The sequence below is a fragment of the Heterostelium album genome, assembly GCF_000004825.1.
Source record: "Heterostelium album PN500 unplaced genomic scaffold PPL_scaffold11, whole genome shotgun sequence".
In the NCBI taxonomy this organism is placed as follows: Eukaryota; Evosea; class Eumycetozoa; order Acytosteliales; family Acytosteliaceae; genus Heterostelium; species Heterostelium album.
In genome coordinates, this window is record NW_008805073.1 from 39,889 (window position 1) to 54,988 (window position 15,100).

At 28.7% G+C, this 15,100-nt stretch overlaps 4 protein-coding genes across 4 annotated transcripts; 2 read left to right on the top strand and 2 right to left on the bottom strand.

Annotated features, from left to right (window-relative positions):
* Nucleotides 1–213: 213 nt before the first annotated feature.
* On the bottom strand, nucleotides 214–5,511 carry PPL_09423 (GATA-type transcription factor; the record flags this gene model as incomplete). The annotated part of the gene is made up of 11 exons (XM_020580218.1): nucleotides 214–923; nucleotides 1,010–1,260; nucleotides 1,345–1,454; nucleotides 1,540–1,737; nucleotides 1,818–2,246; nucleotides 2,340–2,516; nucleotides 2,608–2,761; nucleotides 2,845–3,077; nucleotides 3,263–4,871; nucleotides 4,952–5,058; nucleotides 5,122–5,511. 11 exons carry the CDS (start codon nucleotides 5,509–5,511, stop codon nucleotides 214–216), a joined length of 4,368 nt encoding a protein of 1,455 aa, XP_020428805.1.
* A 3,267-nt stretch (nucleotides 5,512–8,778) lies between these two features.
* On the top strand, nucleotides 8,779–9,296 carry ube2w (ubiquitin-conjugating enzyme E2; the record flags this gene model as incomplete). The annotated part of the gene is made up of 2 exons (XM_020580219.1): nucleotides 8,779–9,052; nucleotides 9,145–9,296. 2 exons carry the CDS (start codon nucleotides 8,779–8,781, stop codon nucleotides 9,294–9,296), a joined length of 426 nt encoding a protein of 141 aa, XP_020428806.1.
* Nucleotides 9,297–9,752: 456 nt separating this feature from the next.
* On the bottom strand, nucleotides 9,753–13,538 carry PPL_09425 (uncharacterized protein; the record flags this gene model as incomplete). Its single annotated transcript, XM_020580220.1, has 2 exons — nucleotides 9,753–12,008; nucleotides 12,069–13,538. The coding sequence occupies 2 exons, from the start codon at nucleotides 13,536–13,538 to the stop codon at nucleotides 9,753–9,755; spliced, it is 3,726 nt and encodes a 1,241-aa protein (XP_020428807.1).
* A 505-nt stretch (nucleotides 13,539–14,043) lies between these two features.
* Nucleotides 14,044–15,040, top strand: PPL_09426 (uncharacterized protein; the record flags this gene model as incomplete). The annotated part of the gene is made up of 3 exons (XM_020580221.1): nucleotides 14,044–14,523; nucleotides 14,609–14,708; nucleotides 15,027–15,040. The coding sequence occupies 3 exons, from the start codon at nucleotides 14,044–14,046 to the stop codon at nucleotides 15,038–15,040; spliced, it is 594 nt and encodes a 197-aa protein (XP_020428808.1).
* Nucleotides 15,041–15,100: the final 60 nt, after the last annotated feature.

Sequence of the window (15,100 nt, forward strand, 5' to 3'; positions counted from 1 at the left end):
CAATAATAAAACCTTAATCATATAAGAATTAAGATTCTAACAATTTTTTATAATTTTTTGATTTTTTTTTTTATGATCATTAATCAAATTAATTACCAAATGTAAAATTAGCAAAGCCAAAACAAAAGTAGTAAATATAATGAAACAAGATTTACATTTTTAATTGGGATTAATCACTTGTAAACATGTTTTTATTATAATTTTGTTGATTTTTTAAAAACTGTATATCCATAAGATGAGTTTGATAAATATGGAAACAATTAGAATTAAAATAGAAAGTGCTAGAATAACTTCTTTTCTAAAGAATCTACGTGATAGTAAACGAATCTGTTTGTTATCTGTGATTTTGTAGATCATTTTGATTGGTAATCCAATTTCCATCGAGGTGATTGGGAATTTCTCGTCGTCCAACGGATATTTGTAGGTATCGTAGGCGGTACACACTCTGCTGCCATTATATAGTTGTTTTCTTCCTTCATCTGACAGACTTCCATTTGGATTACGATTAGGTGATAGTGTTACTAGAAGATTCTGTCTTTGTTGTCTAACTGGTGATAGCTGGTATTGTTGTTGTAGTTGTAATTGATTTTGTTGTAGTGGTGGATATTGTTGATTTTGTTGTTGTTGTTGTTGTTGACTGTTGTTAATTGATTTCATATTTTGTTGTTGTTGTTGTTGTTGATAAGCATGATGATGATGTTGTTGTTGTTCTACTTTATTCAACTCTACAATCACTTCGAATTGATAGAGTGAAGACAAACGATTCAATACACTCTCTTTAATCTTCAATGCAATCGGTTTCTTTGCAAGATCTTGCACCAAGTTCTTTACACTCATAGACATGTAGTTGGAGAACATCGATAGTTTGTCTTGATTCTCTCTTATTCCATAGAAATTCATTTGCCTATCTAGACTTTGTAATACTTTATAAATAAATTATTATTATTAGTATTTAAAAACGTACGACGAACACACATCAATCATATAATTAATTATATATAAAACTTACTGTCCTTTGATAGATTAACACTGGTATTAGTGAGATTGTAATCTATTGATTTACTATTTAATAGATGTCTGTCATGTTGATCAATCTTTCGAAGTATTTGTAAAATGGTTGGATCTAGTATGGTATCTAACACTTTAGAGAATGATCGATGATGAATATCCAATGAGAAGTCGAATGATATCAATGTCCTCAACATAAACAATGAGAATATATATGAATAGAAATAGTAGTTATCTATAATATATTGTTCACTAATAAAATATAATAAAATATTAATAGAATGTTATTTATAAACATAATACGGTTATTAACCAAACAAAGCTTAGTGTACTTACGATATATTAACAACCTGTTCTTGATGATGATGAAATGATAATAATGATGATTTCTTTTTTAGTGTTCTTTGACGCCATGGTGTTAAGTAAGAAATCCAAAGCTTAATAGTCTGAATTATTATTTATAAAAAAGATATAATGATGATTAGTTATTAAGCTACTTATTATATTATATTTATTTTGGTATTAACTTACTTGTTCTAATGGTAATTGTGTATCGTTTGGATCAAACTTCTCAAAGAATGATATGATGTTTGCAAACAAAGGATATCTCAATGTGTTGAAGAGTTGTGTAATAAAGGTAGATTCCATCGACTGTGACTTTACAAACTCTTGGAAGTGTGCCAATAAAGTATAGGATACATCAGCATAGAATGAGTTTGGTTTATTGTACTGTGCGTTTATTAAATAAGAAGGTGAGTAAATTCAAGTCACCATGTAAAGAGTATATTGTTGCTTTTTCAACTACTTACTGACGATAAATGATTATAGAATTCTTGGGGAAGATGAGATATCATGAGGTTGGTGATATTGTGACCGAGGAAGCATTCACAAAGGATCTTAAAGAAGGTATGTGTTTGAATTTGATTGATTTCAATTGGTTTGGTTGTGTTGCTGTATCTCTTTGATTTACTGGCATCACTGTACAGCGGTAGGAAGTAGTGAAGATAGTCAACAAGCAATCGGGTATATATTGATTTCTGACGATCTAGTGCTACCGATTTCGATGTTCCTGTAGTCGAAGTCGACAATGAAGAGGTCGAACTAGTCGATGATAGCAATCCACTTCTATTACTACTACTTCCACTATTAATATGACTGCTTCCACTACTACTGCTGCTACCTTGATAACTATAGGTTGGTACACCAAAAATATATCTTTGACCCAAAGGTAATGAACTCTATAATAATAATAATAATATTATTATTATTATTAACAAATAAATGAATTAGTTTAAAATAATACACACTTATGATATCTTTAATAAACTTACAGAATAATCACCAAATAATGCGAATGCAAAGAAATACAATTGAAATATATTGACGGTGATGAATCTCTTGTTGTCAGAGATGTCATAGCCATTGATGATGTTTGGTGATGTATATTGCTGTTGTTGTAGTTGCTGCTGTGTTGCAGGTGATTGTTGATCTATTATCTTTGAGAATAACTTGTATATAAATGTTTTCTTTAGAAACGATGAAAAGATAATAAGTATAGCTATTAAAATGATAGTATAATATTTATGATAATGTACATACAGGTACTCTGTCGATTGGAAAGTTATAGAGATTCTGTGTGTTTGAGAAATGTGACATTAAGAAGCGAAAACAAATCGATTGTGAGTTGAGTTGACTGAGTAACTCTGGTATTTCATCTTCATTGCATAGTCTTATGATTCCTTTTGGATCAGAACTATAATATATATATGATATTATTTTATTAGTGATAATGAATATCTAAAGAGTGTTGTTTAAACAGATAGATTGATTCTTTACCCAAATATCTTTCCAAGAAAAATAGGCCAGTCGTGATGTAACGATGTTATCTCTATATGCTTTGCCAACAGCTTTTTGAAATCTCTTAGATTATTAAAGTCATAAGGTGAGCCAACAATAGGTGTTGATTTACTACCAATACTACTACTATTGCTACTGTAATTTGACATCATAATATAAAAGTATAAATAAATAAATGTAAACGATCGATCGTTTTTGATCAAAAACTTCAACTTCAACAATTAAATTAATAGTTTTTTTTTAAATTTCATTTTTTTTTTTTTTTTTTTCAATTTATTAATAGTGCTGCGAAATTAGAGATAGAAAATATTTATTTAAATAATAATAATTTATTTAATACAATTATTTATTTTTAGAATATATTTTTAGTTAATTTTTTTTTTTTTTTTTTTTTTACTAATGATGTACCGTTCATAATCTGAAGAGGTGATTGGGAATTAACACCAAATGGGTCATCATTGTCTATATTTTGAAGATATTGGAAATGCATTTCCATGTTGTACGATGGCACAGAGTAGGAATCTATTATGTTGTTGGTGGTATGGTGGTTGTCAAATGCCATGATCGAAGCTTCGCTCTGTTGGTTGGAGAATCCGATTGCATTGCCGCCGCATCCACCATGGACGATATTCGTAGGTAGAGTATCCAGATAGCCCTCGTCGTTGAAGTAGTCATTCATATTCTTATAGCTATTGATATCGTGTGCGTCATTCATTGGGTAGGCACCATCGTTACTGGAGGTAGTTGGGTCTTCAAGTTTGAGATCTACCACAATATCTTCCATTATATTGCTACTATTATTATTATCATTATTATTGTTGTTGTTGTCATTATTATTAATATTATTATTATTGTTATTTATGTTGTTGGCGAGAGGTGGTGAGATTTGCATATATTCATTTGTGAAAGAAGATGTTGATATTGAAATGGTGTCTGTTTGTTGTTGTTGTTGATTTGATTGATTTGTATGTAGATGTTGCTGTTGTTGTTGTTGTTGTTGGTGTTGATGTTGTTCGACAACTGTTTCATTATTTGAGAAATGGTTGTCATTGGAAAAGAATAGACTTTGACAGTCAGATTGTACAAGATTATTTACATTGGAATCACCATATTGGTTGTCCATAAAGATGTTGTTGTCATTGGGTTCTACTTTGATGTGTATTGGCAAGGAGATATTGGGTACCGACTGAATGAATGGATAGTTTGGATCTGTAGGTGGACTGACATCCATGACCGAACAACTTTCCGTGGAGTTGGAAATAGAAGATACACCCATTTCCAAGAACTTCTCACCAGAGGAGCATATCACCGGTTGAGTTGTAATCGGACTAAGTGTAACCAGTGGGTTGTTTGTGTTGGAAAAGCTGATACCATTCATATTGTTAAGATTCATATCCGTGTCAATAGGTAGATTTGGAACGTATTGAAGGTGGAGTTGTTGGAAACTTGGTTGAAGATTATTTGTTGGTGTTGAAAGAGGTTGTGGTATACTATTGACAGGTGAGATATTACTATTGTTATTGTTGTTGTTGGAGGCGATTTCTTTTTTAATTTGTTTTTTACTCTTGGAGCTCTTGGAACTCTTGGAATTCTTCTTGGATTGACTCTTTATCACACTTCCATTTGGAATATGAGTGGAGGAGGAACCACTGTGGTTGTATTGGTGGAAGGTATGTGTTTTTGATGATTTACTCTTCTTGCCTTTGGGAGGACGAACACATGTGGTATTAGCCAGTGGATTGGCGCTGGACGATGATGGTAACAAACTGCTGCCAGATAACTGTAGGGATGTATCACATACAAATGGTTGAAGTCCACTGAAATCACTGCCGCCACTACCACTGCAGCCACTACTCTCTTGACAATATTGACTGTCAAAGCCATCTATGGGATTAGGCAAGACAATTGGAAATGTAGAAGTATGAATCTGAGCACCTCCATTCTTTAATTTAATCTGTTCCAATTTCATTTTCTTTGCAAATGATAATCCACATGCATTACATAATCTAGATTGGAAAATATTATTAACAAACCGTTTAGTTAGTAAATAATAATTATTTCTATAAAAGCTAATAAATAAACTTACGTTGCCGGACCATCAGGACCTTTTCTCCACTCTGGTGTTGTCTTGGTTTTACATTTATAACAATATAAATTCTCTTTATTCATATTTGAACTTCTTCTTCTGTGTGTCTAAAAATAAATTAAATTTTGAGTATTTGTTTGATTAATTAATTAAAACTTTGTTTTACTTACTCTCTTTAATGGTATATTCTCTAATACGGTACTCAATGATCCACTATTGGTTTGAACGGTGACTGGCACAAGAACATCTTGGAATGGTTTATCTGCTTTGGTTGTTCCATTACCATTGCTAGTGGATAATGGCGAAGGTGTAGATGGAGAGGTTGAATTTGGTGATTCACAGAGGTTGGTAAAATTTCCACTGGTATTTATACTATTTTGTTGTTTGGACAGCACTGTGGCAGGAGAGGCTCCAATAGAAGTTTCATTCGGGAGGCTTGACTGTGGCAAAGTAACCAATATGTTAGAGGCACAAGGATTGGGAGCTAACAAAGTTGGATCCTCAATGGAACATTGAACTTCTCCTTTTTGTTTCTCTGATGAATGTTGTTGAATGGACATTGATGTAGAAAAAAAAAAGAAATAATAATTTTTGAGTTTGATTAATTTGTTATCAAACTTTTTAGATATATATATATTAAATAATAATAATAATTCTTAAGAATCAGATTATATTGATTATAAATAATTACAGATATTATAATAATTTTTTAATCAAAAAAAACCTTTAAAATAATAAATTTCTGGATATAATACTTTATAATAAATATAATAAATTAAAGTAAATCTTTTTGATCTTAAATATTTTAATCTTTGAAAAAAGAAATTAAAAGATTATTAAATAAATTATCATAAAGAAAAAATATAAATAATAATAATTTGAAACTTTTAAAAAATAAATAAACTACTATTTTAACTTAAATAAATATAATATATATATATATTAAATAAATAAATAATATATATAATAAAATATTTATAATAATTAACTAATTAATTAAATTAATTTTGAGTTTTATAATAATATAAATAATAATAATAATAATAGTTTATATATATAAATATTTTTTGTTGAAAATAAAATAATTATGTAGTTTGATAACTTTTAGACTCTTAAGAGTTTTTAAAATGCTTGCAAGCCGAGGATTCTTCTTTTTCTGAATGAAGTTTGTTGGAGTGGTAATAAACTGTATTGACTTGACTTGCAAATGCTCTATAACCAAAACAGATGCTGCGATGGCGACTACTAATCATCAGACGACAATGCTCTACTAATAAAATCTGCTGCTAACTGACGGACTCCAATGGGACATCTATAGTTTGCAGTGGTGCAATTTGGAGATGTATGGTGCAGTGGATGCTGACAATTGGGTTGGAGCTTTTTTTTGTACAATGCAAATATTTGAATTTTATTCAAAAAACAAAAAATGTTGCAACAAACAATGATAATATTTAAATTCAACTTGTGAGACCAGAATTTGAAATATTATTATTTTAGAGATGGCGCGAGACTATTTAAAATATTATTGAGCTTTGGTTGGATAAATAACAACTTAATGTTATGTCGACAATTGCGAAGAGTGAATATATTAAAAGTTTTCGAAAGTATATATATGGTTCGGTTGTGATTAAAGTGTCTGGTTATATAGTGAATGGAAAAGTGGTTTGTTGAAGTGTATGTTGTAAAAAAGTTAAAAGTTGAAATTGAAGGTGGTGTACTTTTTTTGAATGTGTTGAGTGTTGTATTTTTAAAACTTGTAGTAGTGAATGTTAGAGATATTATTCGTATCTTTTTTTTAAAAACAGTTGATTAAAATATGGTATAATCAAAAATAAAAATAATCTACATATATATATTTGATTATTTCCGCAACTACTACTTTCTTTTAAATTATTTAATTATTATTTTTATTTTTATTATTATTATTATTTGTTATGTATTTATATGTTCTTCTATTATATATGTGGTGGTAACAAAAAACAATTGAATGGTTTATTGTTGTTTTACTTGGTTGTTGTCGTCGTGTGTGTTAATGCTGTTGTTGTTTTTTAAGGTTGTTAATATTAAGTTTTTCAAATTAAAACCACACATATATATGCCAGACCTTGGACAATGAATATGACACTTGTCTTGAGTTGAGTCTTAGTAGTTTTTTTTTAAAAAGTGTGTGTGGGTGTGTGTGTGTGTGTTTGAGTAATATAATTGTGTGGGTGAACTACTGGTAGTAAGAGTTGAGAGAGTGAGAGTGTGTGTGTGTTTTTGGATTTAAGGTTTAAGAGTGTGACAAAAATACAGGATTATACAAAAAATAAATTTAAAAAAATAAAAAACTAATTAAATTTTAATGAGTGAGATACTGCTATGGGGTTAATGCGAGACTGACAGGTCATTGGAACCTTTAGAAAAACAAACATGTCAAGTGTTAACAATTATAAATAATAAAAAAAGGAAACTAGCCATAACAACACACTGGTAGCTTTAAAGTCTAGCCTCCCACTCTCACTACTTTCACATTTCAATAAAAACAGTTGTTTGTTAAGAAAAACAATTTAATGTAAAATTTAATTAAAATTATATGTGTGTGTGTGAGCTGCTCTGCTTTATTGTTTTACCCAATGTAGAATGGTTTCGCACTCAACCAAAATGTCAACCAAAAAACTACGAGAGCTTCGCTTTGAAGGTGGTGTTTTTTTTCAAGGTTGTCATGCTATTAAAAAAAATAATTTACACAACACACATAAAAAACAACAATCTTTTTTTTTTGACAATGTTTTTAAGCACTATTATATTACATAGGCTTAATTAAAAAATTGGAATAGACCTTTCTCGAGAATATTACCAACAATGGTAATTCTTGGTTTTTTGCCTTTTTAAAACAAAAAGTGGGAAAAAATTTAAACTGTTTTTTTTGTTTTTTTTTTTTAAAATGAATAAGAGATTTTTTTTCTATTTAAGGAAATTTAAATTATTCGTCATTCCAAATTAGTCCTAATTAAGAATTTTAAATTTTACAAACAGTTTTATTGTTATTGAAAATAAAACAATCAAATAAATTACTTTATACATAAGTTTCAGTAATTGAATCACGATAGCAGCGCAACAAAATAATCCAAATCTGATTTATGTGATAATATTATTATTATTTCTTCTATTTTTGCTATTGCATATGTTTTTAATTCGCACTTGCTGTTTTTGACAAACAAAATATATTAGTGTTTTTATTATCATAATTAATTATTATTTTGATTTGATTTTATTAAGTTTTAGACAATACAATAAAAACTATTGGAATGATTAAAAAAATCAATTCTAACTTAATTTAATTAATGATTGTAAATATATATAAATAGATAATCAAAGTAAGGATGTCAGTTTGACAACTAAAAACTTGACATCAAGTGATTATAGTGTTTGTGAAAATGTTTCGATTGTCGTTGTTGCGAAGAATTCTACAGAATGTTTTTGATATTATATATATAACATATCATAGTTTAAACATATATTGTAGTCTTACAAAAAAAACAATGAACATTTGAAATAAAAAAAAATTGAAAAATCAATAAAGAAAAGTTAAAAAAAAAAAATTTTTTTTTTTAATTCGCAAAGAAAAAAACTAACTTAAATTTAAATAACTTTATTGTTTTTTTCAGATTAATTAAACAATAAATATACATAATTAATAATATAATATAATTATTATAAATCTGATTAAAACGAATAACACAAAAATTGAAATAATATATATAAATTGTTATAACAAATATATAATTAGAATATATTAGATAAAACAAAAACAAAAACAAGTAGATAAATAAAAATATTATAATATGGCAACAAGATACGCAAAGAGATTACAAAAAGAATTGATGGAGTTACAGGTATCACCACCAACTGGTATCAGAGTGGAGGAAGCCAATGACTTGTCAAGATGGGTCATTGGTATTGATGGTACCACTGGTTCGCTCTATCAAGGCGAGAAATTCAGCCTACAATTCAGATTCAATGATGGCTACCCATTAGAGGCACCAGAGGTTATCTTTATCGGTAAACCACCTGTACATCCACATATTTACGGAAACGGTCATATCTGTTTATCAATTTGTATGTAAACCGTCGTCAACGTTAACAACTCTCTTTATAGATTATAATCTAATAATTCATTCAATATCTTAACCACTTTTTATATGTAATAGTATACGATCATTGGAGTCCAGCATTGACAGTTTTATCAATTTGTTTAAGTATTTTAAGTATGTTGAGTAGTTGTACTGAAAAAGTACGACCAGTAGACGATTCTGTATATGTTTCGAGAGCCGTTGGAAAGAGTCCTAAAGATACAAGGTAATCAATCTATCATCATCATCAACAATAATAGAAACAACAATAATCGTGCATACTAATTATACTATCTTACCTCTACTACTACTACTACTACTACTACTACTACTACTATAGATGGATGTTCCACGATGATACTGTATAGCTTTAGATATAATTAGCACGCACTAAAAACAATTTTTTATTTTACAACAAACATCAACATACAAAAGTACCAACAACACATTATTTATAAATCCGAGTATTAAAATCATTAGCTACTTCAATTATCTCTAAAAAAAGATGATAGGTAAAGTAAAGTTAAAGTTAATCTAAATCATAATCTGAAATCATACCAATAACAAAAAAGAAACAATCTATTTGTAAATATAGTACTATATGACATTAGTTATTTATTAAAAAATAATCTTTATTATTATTATTGTTGTTGTAGCTGTGGAATTAGGTTATTTAATTATTTATTTTATTTAAGTGATCTGCTTGTAAACATATTTATATATTCATTGGCCTCTCTAAGGAATATGATATTCGATGTATCCGATATCATTGTCAATCCATTGATTTTGTAGTTAATTGTGTTTTGTACTAATTCTTTGTTTTCATATGGATTTAATTTAATGTTGTTGTTGTTTGTTGTTAATGAAGAAGAGGAAGATGATGATGATGATGATTCTGTTGTATCTAATACCATTGGATCATTAATAGAACTATTGATGTTGCTGTTGCTGTTGGTAACTAAACTATCGATACCTCTCTTTCTCTTGTTGTTGTTGATGGAATGAGCATGTCTATAAGACATCTCAATAAACTCTTGGAGTATGGTTAGACAGAGTTTTCTAATGGTGACATTGGACGATGTCAGTCCCTCGATGATTGACGATAGTCTATCTTTGATGAAACTGTTCAACTTGTCAAATGATTGACTGTCTTTGTCTCTTCGCTCCAGTGCACTGGCAATCAACTGATACTGAAGCAACTGTACTGTATCCGGATACATATAGATGGAATCTATCGACAATGATACGATATCGCCTGACAAATCCGTTAATCCACTTATCTTTTGTAATAGTATTAAAAGATTTGAACTCATATAATTATTGTTATTGTTGTTGTTGTTGTTGTTTTGAATATTATTGTATAAAGAGGAAGTAGAAGAAGAGTTATCAGAGTAACTATTATTATTGTTATTATTAAAAGTTGGTGGTATCTTGTTGAATAAAGAAGATTTAATCATTTTTAATACTTTATCTAGTTGTGATAGGTTGCTTCTAAGTATCTCTTCTATTAAAATGATAGAGTTGTTACAGTTACTGTCAATGTTATTATTGTGAATGATGAGTTGCAGGAACAAAGACTCCAAAATCGATGAAGTCGAAATAATCTTCTCTTTAACGAGGAATCGAATGAATTGAGCTGATGAATCTGATGCAATTGGATCTAACAATGAATTATAAATTAAATTTAATCTAGTTGAATTCCAATATTTATGTTGTTGTTGTTGATTATTTTGTTGCTGTTGTTGTATTGTACCTATTTGTATTAACTCTAATAACCTAATTGCAAGTAGTTTAGATTTACAATCGGATGATGCTGATAATGATAATATACGATCTAATGTTGTATGATTATCGATAAATAAATTTAAAAAGAAATAGTATAGATCTTGTTGACTTGTATTGTTGGTTTGTAATGATGTTGTTGTTGTTGATGATGATGACGATGATGACGATGATGTAGTTGTTTGTAATATTGATATTAACATTTGTAATAGATTATTTACACTGGTTGATGGAATGAATAAACTGGTGAGTGATGTGGTGTTGTTTGTGGATGAGAGATAGGGTGATGAGAACAATTGGTCCAGAACTAATGTACTATCTAACAGCTCGATCAAAGACATCGATATACTCTTGATAATCAATCTGTGATTACTGAATCTTCTAATAATGAAATATATATAATCTAAGAATATATTATTACTATTACTACTAATATCTTCATCATCTCTATCATTTTCCTGTTCCTCTTCTTCCTTTTCAATTTTAGTTATAAAACTATTATTACTATTACTATTATTATTATTATCATTATTAATAGTTTTAATATCACAACTAATATTAAAAAGTATTCTAACTAATTGTTGAAATATAGTTATTGATTTCGAATCGAATTGATTTGGTTGTAGTTCGAGTTGACCGAGATAGGTGAAGAGGAAGATCTTGGTGATATCTTGAAGGTCTTGCGGCATGTGTACATAGAACAAAAGAAGTTGTCGACAACTCCAAAATTGATGAGCAATAGTCGATGTGTTGTTGTTGTTGTTATTGTTATTGTTGCTATTGTTATTGTTGTTATTTAGTGAGAGTGTAGATCTCCAATATTGTCCCCATATCTTGTAGACTTTACTCTGAGTGTCGCTACGGAATGACTCTAATGTCCTAATGAGATTCTCTATGGTTTTGACACCGTCCAGTAACTGACGTGGACTGTAGTAACCATTCAAACCGAATCGGTAGTTGACACCGAATAACAAAACATTGAGATGATTGGCACCGTAGAATATCTTTTTCAACAACAACTCGGTGTTGAATCGAACATTGTCATTCTCCTCACAGCCCACAAACTGGAAGATCGCTGGTAGAAAATGATTTTGTAACGTCACTAAATGATCTGTATTCGATTGATTCCATCTTATAAGTATTTCAATCAATCTAATTATCTATCAAATAAATTACTATTAATATTAGATATTAAATAAAATGTATAGAATATTACTTACTTTATCAATATTATTTGATTCAATTAAACTTTGAAGTAATCTATGTGTATGTGTAACTTTATTAATGTTTAAAAAATAATATTGAATTATTTCATTAAATCCATCTAAACTACAATTACTATTATAACTATTATTATTATTATTATTATTATTACTACTAGTATTTAAGGTAATAACTAATATTGGAACAATAGTTTGTATGAGTAATTGTAATTTCTTTAAAGAGTTATTCTGTTTGACTGGATCGATTGTCTTTTGTGTTATTTGGAATATTTGTATTGTATGTTGTTTTATCATTGTCTTTAATGATACCTCTATTTGTTTATCTTCTTGTTTCTTATTATTATCTTTATCTATTGTTTGTTGTTGTTCTTGTTGTTGCTTTGATTGATTGCTACTACTACTACTAATATATAATTGTTTTAAATTGGGAAATGATTTAAAAGGTGATTGTAACAAACTTTGGAAATAGATATTCAATACCATTTCACTACTATACTTTAATAATGATGTTATCCATTGTGAAAGATGAAACTGATTATTAATATCATTATTATCATTATTGTCATTGTTATTGTTGTTGTTGTTTGACTTGATATAATATGCAAAGTTAACAGTTGTCAAATCAGAGAGTATCTGTAACTTAATGGTATCCGACGTATTACTGTTGGATCTATCATTTATCTTTTGAAACTGTTGTTGTTGTAATTGAAATTGTTGTTGTTGTTGTTGCTGTTGCTGTTGCTGTTGATTATAATTGAATTTCTTATTCTTTTTATCATATTGTTGATACTTTTGTTGTTGATTCTGTTGTTGTTGTTGCTGTTGTTGTTTCTGTTGTAATATTAAATTATAACCTGAACCAGAAGTATCTCTAAATAGATCTTTAAACAAATAGAATGGTGCTGACTTTGAATGATACTGTAATGATTCATTGACTAACATCTCTGCTAATGTGTAGATCACAGTTATGATATACTCTGGTCTATGCATCATAAATGATATCAATACAATATCTAATAATCTTGGTATTATTAATATTTGATTATTACTATTATTATTATTATTATTGCTGCTATTAGTTGTTGTTGTACTAGTAATGTTATTATTAATAGATATATCATAAAATAAATGAATGATCTGTATTAAATTATTCTTAAAATTGATATCAGCAGATGAGCATTTCAACCAATGTTTGATTAGGTCATCGGCTTGATCCACCAAAACAGAGAGTGGCGTAGTTCTCTGTATTTCTTGTCTTAGTTTTTCACTTTTGTAATACAATGAATTATTATTCTCTAAATCTATTGTTGTTATGTTGTTGTTATTGTTTATTATCATTTTTTTAGGTGGTGATTGTTGCTGTTGCTGTTGTTGATCATCATTATCCAACCTCTTCTTTTTCAATATTTTATCATCTTCATCACCACCACTTTTAAAATTACTATTTTTATTACTATTATTATTCATTATATATCCTTATAAAATCATGTAATTAAAATAATTAATACAACTATGTAACTTCAATTTTGTTTTTTTACCCAAAATGCGTAATTTTTTTTTTTTTCGTGTTAACAGTTAACTTTTTCATTATCTTAATTTGTTAGACTAACTTAGAGTTGATCGATTGAAACACATTAAGAATATTTAATTAAAAATTTATAAATGTTACATATTTTATTGATTATATACATTAAAAAAGTCAATCCAACTATGGAGTGACCAAATTGGTTTCACATATCGAATCGTTTAGAATATGAGGTATCTTCACCACTTATTTTAGATATCGTATACTCTATGGATGCGAGAATACAACATTGCCCAACTCACAGTATTCCATCATTGGCAATATCAGATCGTTGTCACTCTCCGACGAAGCCAGATACAGGCGAATACGATCGTTCTTATATCACACGTCAACTCTATGAGGTGCGTGACCTCTCCACTTCCTTTGTGTTTCCATGAGGTAGAGAGAATGGGCTTCGTTGAGGAAATCGAACCGATGGAAGTCGATGAAGATCGATTGTTGACGAAATCACCTTTGGAATCACTCTTTATCACCACTAGGAACTTTTCATTTCCAAAAGACTTCCTCTTGGATGAAGCCTTTGAAAACCTCAAAAATATTGTAATCAGTGTAAGAGATGTCTGGGTTACTGACACAGAGTACTTTAAGATGATCAAACGTATCAAGAAGCATCCTTCAATGATCAGTTTCGCACTTATTAGTGACATCAGTATATTCAGAGACGATAAGAAAATCGACGGATGGTTCGATATACTCTCACAATGTTCTAGAATAGAAAGAGTTAGATTACGATGGGATATTAGTTTTAGATTTAGAAATATGATAAAGTTATTTTCAAGCAATAATAGTAAATTAAGATTAATATCATTCGAATTTATAAAGACATTGGATATAAATGATAATGATGAGAAAGAAATGGAGGAATTTGTAAGAGAGCTTGAAGAAAATTAGAGTGTCATTTAGGATTTCATTCCTCACTATATTGCCAACTTATAAGTTATTAGAATCAAAGATCACATCAAATAGTTCGATTGGACTTGCGCATACTAATAAAATCCCAAGAGACAGAATACCAACCTACACATTAATTAAAGCCCAAAGAACACTCTGTAGTAGCTTGTTATTTATTCAATAAGAAAAAAGACAAAGATTAATCCAAATGAAAATTAAACTTGTAGTAATGAATATATTACACAATTGTATTTTAATAAATAATGAATAAAATTATTATATTGTTATTGTTTAACTTCTGATGATATTATTATTGTCCGTAAAAGTATTGGAATCGGAAGCAGACGTACGAATTGCTTGAGTCAGAAGTTAGAAGTTAACTGTATAGATCTATAAAATGTAGATCTAAAATTCTAAATTCAGAATAAAAATTAAGAGAATGAAGTATTGTATCGAAATTGATATAAATTATATCATAGTATTGTATGAATAAAATATATATTTAATATTTTAAGGGATATCACACTTGTGTATTTATTTTTTTTTATTATTG